Source organism: Marmota monax, unplaced genomic scaffold, assembly GCF_021218885.2.
Source record: "Marmota monax isolate L192 unplaced genomic scaffold, Marmota_monax_Labrador192_F-V1.1 WCK01_AAM20220418_F8-fsc00003, whole genome shotgun sequence".
In the NCBI taxonomy this organism is placed as follows: Eukaryota; Metazoa; Chordata; class Mammalia; order Rodentia; family Sciuridae; genus Marmota; species Marmota monax.
The window spans coordinates 35,642,629-35,657,894 of record NW_026694084.1 but is presented as its reverse complement, the minus strand read 5'-3'; the positions used below and the strand labels follow the sequence as shown (position 1 = coordinate 35,657,894).

Below are 15,266 nucleotides of genomic sequence, written 5' to 3'. Positions count from 1 at the left end.
ATGAGTGGAGTGTGAAGTGAGATGACCAAAACCATATTATTTCCTCTGTTGTCTCTGTCACCCCACCTTCCGATCCACTCACACACCAGTATCTCAACTCCGGAATCACTGAAAGCTACTTTTTTCTTTTATCAAAAAAAAAAAAAAAAAAGTAGATGGCTGGGGATATAGCTCAGAGGTGGAGTGTCCAACATTCATGGGCCCTGAGGTCACTCCACAGTACCACAAAAAGACAGGTGGGTCTATTTGATCACCTGTGCATTACCAACAAGCTACGAGTGACATAGGCCAAGGACAGGCAATGACAGCTCTTCTGGTATGTGCCCTAAAGTGCCTGCTGAAACCAGTCTTGGAAATCAGGATGGGTGTTGCAACACATGACTAAACCAGTCAGGGTCACTCCAGGTGAACTGGGCTGGCATGAAATATACGTATTCATATATGAACGGAGGAAATTTATATATATCCAATTCATTCTACTCTTTCCTATTCCCATCCCCGCTTCCCTTCATTCCTCTTTATCTAGTCCAATGAACTTCTATTCTTCTCCCCCTTTTATTGTGTGTTAGCATCTGTGTATCGGAGAAAACATTCAGCCCTTGTTTTTTGGGGACTGGCTTATTTCACTTAGCATGATGGTCTCCAGTTCCATCCATTTACCAGCAAATGCTATTTTATTCTTCTTTATGGCTCAGTAATACTCCATTGTGTATATATACCATATTTTTTTATCCATTCATCTGGTGAAGGGCACCTCAGTTGGTTCCACAGCTTAACTACTGTGAATTGAGCTACTATAAGCATTGATGTGACCACATCACTGTAGTATTCTGATTTTAAGTCTTTTGGGTATATAATGAGAGCAGGATAACTAATCAAATGTTGATTCTATTCAAAATTTTTGAGGAATCTCCATACTGCTTTACAAAAGTCAAATCAATCAAAGGAGAAACTAATTCAAATTAAAAATCAGAAATACATGAAAATGACAGGGAATAAAAATCATTTCTTAATAATATTGAATATAAATGGCCTAAACTCATCAATCAAAAGACATAGACTGGCAAATTGAATTAAAAAACAAGACCCAACAATATTCTCTAAGAGATTCATCTCATAGACAAAGACATCCACAGACTGAAGGTAAAAGGATGGAAAAAACATATCATTCTAACAGATCTCATAAATAAGCAGGGGGTTCTATCCTTATATTGGATAAATTTGACTTTAAAAGCAGGGGTTCTATCCTCATATCAGATAAAGTAGACTTCAAGCCACAGTTAATCAGAAGGGCAAATCATACTGCTTAAGGGAATTATACAGCAAGACATAACAATCATAAATATTTTTGCCCCAAACAATGGATCACTTACATACATCAAGCAAATCCTTCTTAATTTCAAGAATCAAAAAGAGCACACCACCATAATATTGGGTGACTTTAACACACCTCTCTCACCACTGGATAGATCCTGGAAACAAAAACTAAAAAAAGAATCGATAGAACAAAAAAATAAAATTAATAATTTAGACTTAACAGACATACATAGTCATCTATCAATGACTAAAAACACTTTCTTCTCAGCAGCACATGGATCCTTCTCTAAAATAGATCATATCTTAGGCCACAAAACAACACTTAGCAAACACAAAAAAGAAAAAGAAAAAAGAGAGAGAGATAATACCCCGCATTCTATCAGATGATAATGGGATCAAATTAGAAATCAATGATAAAATAATATGCTATTGAATGACAAATGGATAGCAGAGGAAATCAACATTTTCTTAATAAGTTGACTCTCCTGCTCTCTAAAACAAGTGTTTGGTATCTTTTTGTCTTTCTTCAAATCCCCAGCTTCACGCTCACTCTCAGCCGATGACTGTCTCGAACATTGAAGGCTTGATATTTTACCTTGTTTTCAACCTAACAAGTTAGTTTGTGGTTCATGGATGCTGGCAAAAGACCTGAAACACCTGGGTCAGAGACAAAGGACTTCTTACGGCAATGGCAGTAACCTGAGTGTGGGCATCTGTGCTGCTTCCCCAGGCCTACAGGCAATGCAAAGGCCAGGGGTGAAACCCTCTGACTCCGTGAAACTATTCTTCACAGCACTGAATTAGACAGGCAGTCAGTACACACAGATAAATGGAGTCAGGTCAGGTCAAGGAGGCCTGTTTGAGTGAGTCCAGGAAGTTGGAGACTGTGCCCTGAGGGATTGAAATGTTAATTCCTTCAGAGCCCTTCCTCCACTCTTAACAAGAACATGCCAAGGAGGCAACAACCTGTTGCTAAGGTAACCTGTCCCAGGGATTGCACCCCCCCCCCCACCAGGGAGTCATAAAGTTTTAATTAATGTGTCCAGGCTGCTCCACCTGGCCCTTCCCCCATCCATCTGCTTTTCACCTTTTGGCCATCCCAAGAGCATTTCCTGGGCCTAGTCACATACATAGGAAGGAGAGAGATGAGGGGAAGGAGGCAGAACAAAGGAAGTTAGGACATATAAACAGGCCAAACACCTTCACTTCTTGGGATACCAGCATAGTATCTATGGACCCCTTCTTCCTCCTGGGAGAAGTCTATGTTACCCCTTTTTAAATAGACCGTGCTTTATATGCTTGCCTCAGTGTGTTTCTCTAATGTTATACTTCGATATGTGAGGGAGCAGGACTCGTCACCAGAAACTGGGGTATGACAACTACCCTGTAGGCTGGATCATAAACAGCTGGAATTGGAAGAGAATTTTGAGATACGTTTCCAGAGATCATGATTCTGATGCAATTCCTCCCCACCCACAGTGCAAACTAATAATGAGAGAAATAGACTCTTTTTCTCTTTTAGTTTATATGCTTCCTAGCACATCTTCAGATTTCAGATACTTTCCTAAGAACATATTTTGAAAAATATATTCTTTTAAACCAAGTAGGACACCACTTTAAAGCAAGTAGGATGGCTTTAATAGAAAATATGAACAAAAAGAAACTGTCAGCAAGGATGTGAATTTGAACGCTCACATACTGCTGATTGGAAATGGTGCATTTTGGAAAAACACTAGCATTCCTCAAAAATTTACATGGGATGTTTGTATTATTTAGTACAACCCCAAGGGATGAAAACCTGTCTACAAATGTTTGTCACAGCATTACTTATTACAAACTGGCAGGGCAATGAAGGTGACTTAGGAACAAAGCACCAAGCAGCCCACGCAAGTGAAAGAAACACCGACCAGTAGGGTCTCCTGGCAGTCCAGGAAACCAACTCCAGTGGGACAAGGGACTCTAAAAACCCCTTTTCCTGTCCCAAGCCCTCCCTTCCTGCCCTAAACCTCATAAAATTCCAGTCAGATGGAGCCCCCATGCAGTTTCTCCTCAGACCCTCTTCTTATCTGCTCTGTCAGTGTGATAGAGTTCCCCCAGGGAGTGGAATCTCAATAAAGCCTCCTTCAGTGGTCTTTTTAAATCTGCCTCCTTTTTGGTTACCACCATTGCCTGACTTTACAAAAACAGAAGGAGAATAACTCATATTGATAGAATGTGGTACATCCACACAATGAAATGTTACTTGGGCCATGAAAAGTAATTAAAGTTCTGAAAAGCTACAACATGGATGAGAATTGGAAACATGCTAAGGGAGTGAAGCCAGACATAAGGAACACATACTGAAAGATCACATTTACAGGAAATGTTCAGAATAGGCAAATCTACAGATAGCTGGAAGTTAGTAGAATCAATGCTTCACTTTTTGAATATACTAAAAAGCTACTGAATTGTGCACTTCAGAAGGGTGAAGTTTGTGGTATGTGACTGTATCTCAATAAAACTAGAGTTTTTAAAAATTAAAAAGACTGCTCAAGATTAAGTTGAATGCTGTGTTGTTAAACCACGATGCAAAGAAAAGACCACCAATTCCAATTTTAAATCTAATTAAAGCAAGCTTGTAATTCCGTCTGGGACTGTCTTTCCCAGAATCCTTGGGTTAGAGAACAGTACCCCAGCTCTCTAGGAGCGTATTTTTATAGCACAAAAAGTTGCAAAGGAGAGTGTCTTGAAAACTTACAGATAACAGGATTTTGACAAGCATAATACAAAGGTAGATAGTAGGTTAATGATCTAAATGGTTCAACATTTCAAGTTAGGGAGTAAATTTAGCTCCCAACACCAGAATTTATGAGGTGCCACTAAGGTTTCAGAGAGGGTTGTTATCTGGTCAGGGAAAGCCAGGCATGGGTGAATACAAGGCACCGGCAGGCATTCCAAGCAAGTTTAGAAATCACAGTAAATTATATTAAAACAGAAATTAACTTTTCATGACAAGATGGCTCTCAATTTTAAGATGGAATTAGGCTGGGTTCATCAGTGTACCCCAAATCTCAATTTCTGTATTCATTTACACGATTTATGATGACATTTGAGATTACTTTTTACATTTCAGTTTTACGCTAGGGGCATAGAATGGCATTCCTATTCTTTAAATATGCTAAACTTCATGCCACAATCCAAAGTCCACTGGTTTAAGGGGTCTGAAGACGGAGTGTTCTGGGCCAGCTGTAGCCATCTTTCAATGCTTTCACCTGTCAAAGAAAAGCTTTGAACAAGCCGGACTCTTAAGATCCCTTCAACTCCAGTTTCTTAGGAACTTTACTAGTATAACAATAGAACATTTTAGCAATTGGAGTAGGATGAGCAAAACGAGGGAGCAGCAGAAAGAACAGTACACCAGGTTATCATAGCTAAAGCCATTTAGCAAGATGGGGGCAACTTGAAGTTGTCAGTCACATGCCCTAAACTGTCTTGTTCATAAATACCAGACTAGACGGTGCTAGCATGTGGACATTTTTGCTGGACTTCACCTTCTCTAACTCCCTCTATTACTGCTGTGACTATGACCTGCCCCACGAGGCATACTCTGTGTCCGTTCTTGTTACAATCTGACCCAGGACTTCTCTGAGAATTAGGCATGGGTGCCTTGGGCAACAGCTCAGCATTCAGGAACACACATGGGGAAATTAATGTCCAGAGGGCCACCTTGGTCATGAACAAATGAAAAAGGATAATTGCTTCTCACATTTTCATCCTGCAGGTGGATAGCTCTCAAATGATTTCATTAGACTCCTCAGAATGCCCATCAAGAGGGATCTCCAGGCACCCAGTGATGACCAATTCAATAATGGATTGTTGAGTTTTATGTCCTTATGTTCTACTACCCAGTCTCTTGCTAGGGTTTTTTGGGGTAACTTCCCCCAAGTAACACCTACATGATTCTTTGACTCTGCTTAAGAGAAATCTATATCGACCTGCCTTTTAAAGTCTGCTCTGCCTCAAGTATAAGCTAAAGGCCCAACACAGCAGAACAGAGAGGCAGAGTTCAATCCCCACTTGGCTCTGCTTGCCACTAATTCAACCCTGGTACTTGAGATAATGTATCATAGGACAGAACAGACATCAGGATGACAGCCATTTACAGTGGGAGGGTAGGCACAGGTGATGGCATTTTACACCTATGCCAACAGGCTCAGACATGTGGAATGCTTGTCCCAAGACTAGAGCTGACACAACAGTCCAGGTCCCTTATACCTTAGCAGAGTGACCTCAAGGACGATTATTAGTAAACTCTGCATGCTTACACTGTATAATGGTACAGGGGACCTCCTATTATTGGTCCTTATTCCTGACAGCTGGTCTGAAGGCACAACCTATGGTCCTCATTTTAAAATCAGGGTTCAATTATTCACGTAAGGTCCCTCAGCCAGGAAGTGCTGGATTTGAACCAGAGCCCATGCTCCTCACTAGCATGCTACAGTATGCTAACAGGTCGCCCCTGACCAGTAGCACGCCATGATGCATAGCTACCTGAGTGGCAGAACAGGCCACACAGGGTGAACCAGGTACCAGAGATGAGCTGCTACTTCTATTGGTGGTGTTTAGAGAGCAAGGAGTTAGGGCTAAAGAGAAAGTCATTAGGACCAACACTGAGAAGGCAACTGTGCGAGCGCAGGCTGAGGGCCTCTCCTCAGATCTCCCAGAGGACCAATAGATGGGGTTCCATGCCTCCAGTGTAGGTGAGGAGGACCCACTACGCAACTTGATTTTACTAAAGCCCTCAAGTTTAACTGAAGCAAATACTGAATAAATTTAATCTGGCAAAAGTAATAGCTACTGGGCTGGGGTTGTGGCTCAGCAGTAGAGCACTGGCCTAACACTTGTGAGGCCCTGGGTTCAATCCTCAGCACCACATAAAAATAAATAAATAAATAAATAAAGGCATCAAAAAAAGTAATAGCTCCTATAAAAATGTATTTATACACAAGTAGTTCAATTTGGTTTTATTGCTCACATATGATTGCACAGTAAATTTTTACATTTAAAAACACTTCATTACATTTAGCACATATCAGCACGAATAAGACAAATAACTTCTATTTTCAGACAGAAGGAAACATTTTGAGGAGTAAGAAGTTAATTGCTGGTAAAGTGTGATATTACTCTAAAAGACAATGAGTTCAGAAGTATCGTGTGTGTGTTTTCAGGTAAATTCTAAGCAAATTCTATGTAAGCCGCCACAGACAACACAAGTAAATGAGGGACACTTAAATGTTAACTGTCAATGCCACACAAAAGAATGATATTAACAACTGTATACAGCAAAAAGAGAATGATTAATAATTTATTGAGTTTTACACATCTAGCAAAAATATAGCAATTCAATGACCTTCAACAAATCCTCACGTTTCTGTATCTGAATGGGTTCCAAAAGAGTATGCACACCTTGTCCCTGCAGAAACCCCTCCAGACATGGAAGGCTCAGCCAGAGGAAAGATCCATTTCTTGAAAATCCCTGTCAACAATATCAGTTTCAGTCTATTGAAACTAGGATACACAGAAGTCTACTGTGATTTAAAATAATAAAAACAAAAATCTCCTCACAAAACCCAAGTCAACTGCTTACAAAGACGAAGAGAAAGGTATGATAAACATTAATTGCAATGGTTTTCCTTTACATGCAATACATGCATTTTTAAATCACTGAGAAATAACAAATTTTGTAAAGCAAAGTTTGTATTTTGCTTGAGTGGAAATGAATATATCTTTTCTTAGCTATTAAACTGTATATATTTTCCATACAAAAGCACACAGTGTTAAATTTATAAAATGACATCCAAGTGGATGATGATTGTTTTTGCATGTCCTCCTGCTTAGATTTTATATGCACAGTCAAAAATTAATATATTTCTTTAAAAAGAAGGAAAATAAAAACACAACACTTGGCATACTATCTAGTGACACATTTTACCTTGTAAGAGGGAAAGCTACAGTGACAACTGCAACAGAGCCATGTGGTCCTCCAGGGGTGATGTACTGTTGAAAACAAGGTCTAGTTTATCTACATTAATCAATAGCCCAGGATGTCTAAGTACATATGATTACATTTTTTTCAAGATGATGCACTTTGGTTTACTGAATGTGCAAGTTCAGTAAAAAGTTTCCTAAACTTTTTCTGTTTCTATGAAAGGTGCCCTAATAACCATAAACACAAGTCAAAACATCCAATCCTTCACTGTAACTTTTCAAACAAAAGTCAAACCTGAATTGTTTTTGAGCTACAATTTTTGATATGTATATTATTTTATGTAAAAAGAAACTGAATCTGAAAAGGCAGAACTATAAAGCTGGTGATTTTATAGAAATGCCCTAAAAGAATTTTCTAAGAATTGCAAAGAAAGTTGTTCATTTTTATCATGTGATAGAATCCACTAAAATCCACAAGGCAGAGTGTCCCTATGACCTGGGCAGCTGAAATCAAAAGCAGCTTTCATTGACAAACCTTAGCACACTTGATTATTAAAACAGACACTCTTTTTGAATGTAACGTAACTAATCCTAAACAGAGATACACACAAGTTTTGGTTCAATTCTTAAAAATTAATTTAGTCCATCTGAAGAATTTTTTGACTATGAAGATTTAAAACAATGCACCATATAAAAATCTAAATTAATGTGCTCTTAATAGAAATTGAAATGTACAGACTCCTCACAGGTGAACTAGTAGCTGTTTTAAATGTCTGTCTTTTCTATACTAAATATATATTTTATTTAATTAATGTAGCCACAGCAAAATACTACTATAATTTCAAAGCACAGCCTGTAAACTAATACATCTTAGGATGTAAAAAATATTGCACAATTCGGTACTGCAAGAGTAAGCTCTAAGCCTTTCAAGGGGTCACACTCTTGGCAGAAAACACAGTATTGCAAGAACAGACATTGTAAAGTATGGCGACTCAGGGTCATAATCTAGGAATACTATTAACAGATGTCTTGTCATTGTGAACACACTGAAGAATATCTAGTGCACATTATTACAGTAGAGGACTGGAGGGAGGCTTATCAAAACTTCTTAAGCATGGGGACGGAAAGCCACATGACAGTTTTGCAACCCCAGGATTAGGAATATTTTTACTTTTGCAGATAATCAAAAATAAAAGCAATTCTATTTCTGAGAAGTTGTGTAGACATTTAAGAAATACAGTAAACATTTCATACATTTTTAATCCTTTTTTAAAAAAATTACATGTTTTGAAAGGTTTAAAATATACTGTTTTAACAATGGAATAATGTGAGACAAACACATGTTCAAATTTACAAGCCAACAGAAACCTCAAAACAAAATAACATGGCATGAATCTATCTTTAAAAGTACTATAAATCATATAGTTCCCAAACTTCTAATATGATATGCCAAGCATTTTGTTAAAGATAAGTTCCCTCATCATTTTCAAGAAGTATGTCAATATGCATTAAGTAAATTCTGAAAACTCAGCTTGGCTTTGATTTTTAGGCTTTAAAATCCTATGCTGAGATCTTCGTGAGCCACTCAGTACACACACAAATCTGGAAACTTCATCTCATAGACTGGGACAGATTGGTATTGGGCATGTCCAGAAGTAATGGTCAGTGTTCCTGATGGACTGGGAGGAGGACTGTAAAAGAAAAACATGACACTGTCAACAGGCATATTTAGAAGCTGCTCATTTCATAGAGTACTCAATCTACTATCTGCAAACCACAAAGTAAGACTCCTTAACTGGAGAGATCAACAAGATGTAGGTGCTGGCCAGTTGTAAAGCTGTATGGGTTTCAACAACTGAGGTGTTCAGCTTTAAGTCTAAACTAGACATTTTCCTTTGAAAAAAACATACCTATGTGTATGTACATATATTTATATAATGTGTGTGTGTGTGTATACACACACACACACACACACAATATAATTGTTACAGCAGGATTACACTCTCTACTTTCTTATGAGATACTCTGTTTCACAAGCAAATACTCTTTCCTGTATAAATGCTGGCCTTTTGATGACAGTATATTTTACCATATGGATAATCATTTTTAAAAAAAATCTACCGAAAAACACAGGCTTATTTTCATTATTGTGAATGTTTATAAGTTTATTCTTATGCATATAAACTTATCCTGCCTGAGTCCTTGGCCAATAGATTTACAAGTAAAACTTCTGAGTCAAAGGGGATTCATAATTTTGACTTTGGCATATATTTTAAGATACTGGCAATGTATACTTTCAGCACTTTAAGTATGTTATGGTTTGATCTGGCATGTCTTCCAAAGGCTCCTGTGTGGAAGGCTGAGCCTCCACTGCAGCCAACATTCAGAGGTGGTACTCTGTGAAAATGATAGGATCATGAGGGCTCTGACCTCATGGGTTTATAGTTGATGATGTCCCTTGTAAATAGGTGGAGGAAACTTCAGGAAGTGTGGCCTCTTAGAGGCAGATCACTGAAGGTGTATTTCTCTTCCCTGACCCCTTTTTCTCTCTCTTCTCTCTCTCTGTTTACAACTTTCCTTGAAGTTAGCAGCTTTGCTCTACTGTACTCTTCAACCTGATGTTCTCTTCACCACAGGCCCAGAAACAATGGAGCCAGGCAAGCATGGACTTAAATCTCAGGAAAAAAATGAGCCAAAATTAATCTTTCTTCTATAAAGTTGCTTTCTTAGGTATTTTTTTTACAGTTGGGAAAAGCTGACTAATAACGTACCTGTCCTCTGTTATACTGTTAAAAACTTGGATACTTTTTTTTTTTTTTTTTAAATCCTTGCCAACCTAGCAGGCAAAACAGAATTCATTCCTATTTTTATTTTCAATTTTTAAGTTATACTACTACTACTGACAAACATCTTTATAGTATTCATTTTGTTTCTTTAAATATGTACACTTTTTGTGTCCACTGCCTGTATTCCTACTCAGATATTTTTCTCTTATAAATTTAGGAAACTAATCTTTTGTCATATGATACAAATGCTTTTCTCCAATTCATTATTTAATTATCAATTTCTTTTTTGGCTAAATGTTTAAGAATCTTACACAAAAAAATTCAATTTTCTTTTAACTTTTAGTTTTTCAGTTATGTTAACACCTCCAACAAAGATTATGAAAAATATATCTGGTATAAATTCTAGTGTTTCTATATGTTTTTCTAAACAAACAGTTATTTTTTCTATTTTGGGAAAAAGAAATGATGTAGGAATCCTCCTTCACTGATGAACAATCTTTAGCAGTTGTCCAAACAAGGTAACCTCAACATTCTCTCTGTGTGTGCAGAGAGAAGTCAACTTTTTTGTGTGCTCTTTAAAAGGACACAAAAATCTCTTTAATTCAAATCTCTTTTATTCAAATCTCTTTAAAAGGACACTTAAGATGATAATATTCAAATTTCTGAATTTTCTTATTGTTATGCTTTAATACTCTTATGAGAACAATGTTAGAATCTGCAATTATAATAATACAACAAAACAGGAACAAGTGAGAACAAGCAGTTCCATCACATTTATTTACTAAAATATAGGTAGCTTTTCTTTAAACTCCAATGCATGTGTGGGTGTGTGCAGTTTTAAGTACCTTGTCTATTAATTCCAATAAATGGATAATCTGATGTTGCTTCCTCTCAGTGTATTTATGACTGCTTCTCTGAACTCCTTATAATTTTTTTGAATATGTAAACTATCTACTTGCATCCACTGCCTGCACTCCTACTCAGATATCTTTTTCTCTTATGAGGAAACTAATTTTTTGTCACATCAATTTTTTTTTTCCCGTGCCCAGGTCACAGTGAATAAAAGAGGGGGGACTGAAGTATAAGACTCTTTGTTTGGTCTCTTTTCTGGATAGCACAAACTCTCTCCTCTGGCTGCTTAGGGCAAGGGAAATGAACATGAGAAAAGGTACTGGCAAGTCTGAAGATTGTGAAGGTGGACTTCATAGCTAGACTTTAGTTCTGTGTCATGCAGGCCATCCCAGAACTGCTACTTGCTGGCTAAGTGACCTTGGATAAGTCACCTAACTTCCATCTGCCCGTCTGTACACTTTAAAATGAGGAAAATCATGACTTATTTTTTAGGCATATTGTGAAAACTAAATGAACCAATGCACTTACCATAGTGTCTAGAGCACCATGCTTGATAAATGTTAACTATTAGTGGTAAGTGCTCAATAAATGTGAGAAGCAGCAGTACCAACAAAATGGAAATAGTCATAACACTTTATTTTAAACTATTTAATTCATATAATTATGTTGGTGTGACTAAATGTAACAGTGATACCTAGCAAATTTTCTCTTAAGAACATGAGTTATGGATTTAAATTTTGACTATGCCACTCACTAGCTACATGACCTTCAGCAAGTTACTTTCCTTCCCTAAGCCTTAGTAATTTCACCTGAAAATGAAAAAGACATCCTCTACCTACCTTTCAGGGTTGTGGCAAGGATTAGCAAAAATAACAATAAGAAATCTGTAGTATAAGATAAAGTACACGGTGGATATTTGGTATTACAGTTAATGGAAAGCAAAGAAGTAAATGCCCTTACTCAGCAATTTTCTCTGAAAACTAGATTCACAACACATTGCATATTTCAATTCAATTATCTGTCCTGAAATTTTGTAAATGAGTGATTCTTTACTTAATAGAAGCAGTAGGGATGTGGGGAAGTGTTTAGAATAAGATGTGATACCGTAAACTTGCTTATAAAAGCAGAAAACATACTGAAATTTAAAAAAAAAAAAAAAATCAAACAGACTAGAGCATTTACCAGTCTCTTCCATTTATATGATATAGGTGTTAAAAATATAAAAAATACAACTGATGGAGAAAAAAAATTCCATAAGCACAGCTATGTATGACTTCTTTACTAGGCTGATTTCCACAGTGAAGTCAATGTAAGACCACGTGAAGTTCTATTTTTTTGTAGGGAACTTACAGCTTGCCTTCCCCTCTTCCTGTGCTGCATTACTTAATAATGTATAGACAAAGAATGACCACAGTTATCACAGACACCATGTTCTGGCGTATAACAACTCCTAACAGGACTCCAATGAACATGGTATAGGAAAGCTCAAGGAAATTCAATAATTCAAATGAGCCACATGCACAGGTAGAAAAACATTATCGTCCTAGAAAACAATGAGGCAGAACTATGTTAAACTTCAGTTTTTGTAAGTTAAAACAGTTAAATATCAGCAATTTCCTAGTTAAACACAACATTAGAATGTGGGTCTTCCAGATTATTCAGATATCTTTATAGGACCATTATGAAGGAATAAATAATCTAAAAGAGGAAGCTAGAAATGCTAAAAGACAACTACAAAAAAATGATATAAGATTCTCTCTGATAACCAGAATGACCACTCAAAGGGTCACCTTTATGATCTCATGCTCCCTCAATGAAAAGGACAATTACTTAAACATAATCAAGCACAAATTTATAGGAGTCTAGTAGTTTCTATTGTTGTGTTACTGCTGTTGCTGCAACAAAACCCTTACCGTATGGTGAGTTCCAGTATTTGAGCAAGTCTATCATGAAGCAAATTTGCCTAAGAAGAAAAAAATGTTATGAAAGGATTTATAATTTTCCAAATACCCAATAATACAAATGTAATTTAATGAACAATCACAGCTGTAACTGTTAGATAGTACAGAATGTGGGGTTTTTTGTTTGTGTTTTTTGGTACCAGGGATTGAACCCAGGGGCACTCAACCCCTGGGCCACAACTGAAGCCTTTTTTTTTTAAAAGAAAATATTTTATTTAGAGACAGATCTCACTAAGTTGCTTAGGACCTCAGAAAGTTGCTGTGCCTGGCTTTGAACTTTTGATCATCCTGCCTCAGCCTCTTGAGCTGCTGGGATTACAGGCACGTGCAACTGTATCTGGAAGTAAAAATTGTTTTTAATGTTTTGATTTGTCTCATTTATTAGAATTTATTTTCTCTTATTGTTCTTTCTTAGTTACAAACTGACAAACACAAAAACAATCACAGCAAAATCACCAGAAACCACTATGGAAAAAGCATCAAAGCAACAATATTCACTGATATCCAGTGGGGATCTGCCATTTCTATCAGCTTATATCCCATTAAGAAATAATTCAGGCTTCACAGCTAATCCCTGAGAGATTTTGTCCCTGTCTAGTACCTATCCCTGTGTTCTCTGATTTGCCTTAAGTTTGGAACTTACCAACCAATTACCAAAGTTTCTACAAAACCACTTTTACCATCTATTCACTTACTTTGGATTCACACTGTGCTGCTATTTCTTCAAAAGGTGCTTTCTGGAATTTCTCTATCACAAGACGTCTCTTTTCCTTTTCCTGTTCTTCCATTCCATTGGTATCTGTGTAAGTTTACATAAGGATCCATTAAAAGGAATAGTTTCATAAAATCCTGCCAATGATCAAAAAAGCTAATGATCTATCAACCAAAAATAAAGGCAATTTAAAGAACTATTCCATAAGGAAAAAAAGCAAAAGGCATAACATTCTTAAAATGTCTCATTAAAGGTGAAATAATACACACACATTAAAAAACTGAACAGAATTAAAGCTACATAGCAGAAAATCTTTCTGTCTGTCTCTCTTATCAAAAACATAAAAAAAGAGAGAGAATGGTAACTTTCTACAGGTCAAACAACATCAAGAGCTTTCCTGAAGAATGATTCCTTTATTTATAACTATGTCCTTGCACATATGAAGCACTAAATATTGCTTGACTGATTCTTGACGCTGAGTGAAGTAACAGAAATACAGACTGGGTCACACAGAATCACACTGAACCTGACCACAACTTGGGAAGGGGTTTTTATATTAAGCTGATGTATATACGACTCACTCAAGTTTGTGAAAAAGTAAAATAACAAATGTATCTTTTTGATATTACTGACATAACAGTGTTTGCCTGCTAAAGAACACAGATATGGTGAGACAATTTTAAAAGCTTAAAGAATGAGTTTTATTCATAATTTATTTACTTAAAAAAACAAGGATTTTTGTTTGTTTTTTTTTTTACCATATTGCCTTTAGTTATTTTATCATCTAAAAAAAACACCAACATAAACATGCACATCAGATAGAGCACTAATCTCTAGGGTATCTCTCTCAAAAAGCTAAGTACCAAAAATACAAATAACTCAAATCAATAAATGGGCCAAGGACCTGAACAGACACTTCTCAGAAGAGGACATTCAATCAATCAACAAATATATGAAAAAAAAATGTTCATATTGCTAGCAATTTAGAGAAATAAAAATCAAAAAACTAAGATACCATTTCACTCCAGTCAGAATGGCAGCCATTATCAATACAAACAATAGTAAGTGTTGGTGAGGATGTGGGGAAAAAGGTATACTCATATACTGCTGGTGGGGCTGCAAAATGGGGCAGCCAATATGGAAAGCAATATGGAGATTTCTTGGAAAATTGGGAATGGAACCACCATTTGACCCAGCTATCCCTCTCCTCGGTCTATACCCAAAGGACTTAAAAACAGCATACTACACAGACACAGCCACTTCAATGTTTATAGCAGCACAATTCACAGTAGATAAACTGTGGAAGTAACTTAGATGCCCTTCAATAGATGAGTGAATAAAAAAATGTGGCATATATACACAATGGATATTACTCAGCAATAAAAGAGAATAGAATCATAGCATTTGCAGGTAAATGGATGGAGTTAGAGAAGATAATGCTAAGTGAAGTTAGCCAATCCCAAAAAAAACAAATGCTGAATGTTTTCTCTGATATAAGGAGGCAGATTCATAGTGGGATAGGGAGGGGGAGAGTGGGAGGAAAGATGAACTCTAGATAGGGCAGAGGGGTGGTAGGGGAAGGGAGGGGATATGGGGTTAGAAATGATGATGGAATGTGATGGACATTATTATCCAAAGTACATGTATAGAGACATGAATTGGTGTGAATAT

General features: G+C 36.8%; 1 protein-coding gene across 4 annotated transcripts in view; it reads right to left on the bottom strand.

Annotated features, from left to right (window-relative positions):
- Positions 1–6,305: 6,305 nt before the first annotated feature.
- The window catches only part of Efr3a (EFR3 homolog A), an 87,161-nt gene continuing 78,200 nt past the window's right edge, over positions 6,306–15,266 (bottom strand). For all 4 annotated transcript variants that reach the window (XM_046464734.2, XM_046464732.2, XM_046464733.2 and 1 more), the window contains 3 exons: positions 13,579–13,682; positions 12,836–12,885; positions 6,306–8,975 (listed from right to left, as the gene is read on the bottom strand). In XM_046464734.2, the coding sequence (XP_046320690.1) occupies positions 8,870–8,975; positions 12,836–12,885; positions 13,579–13,682 (260 nt within the window). In that variant the 3' untranslated portion in view covers positions 6,306–8,869. The remainder of the gene's footprint in view (positions 8,976–12,835; positions 12,886–13,578; positions 13,683–15,266) is intronic.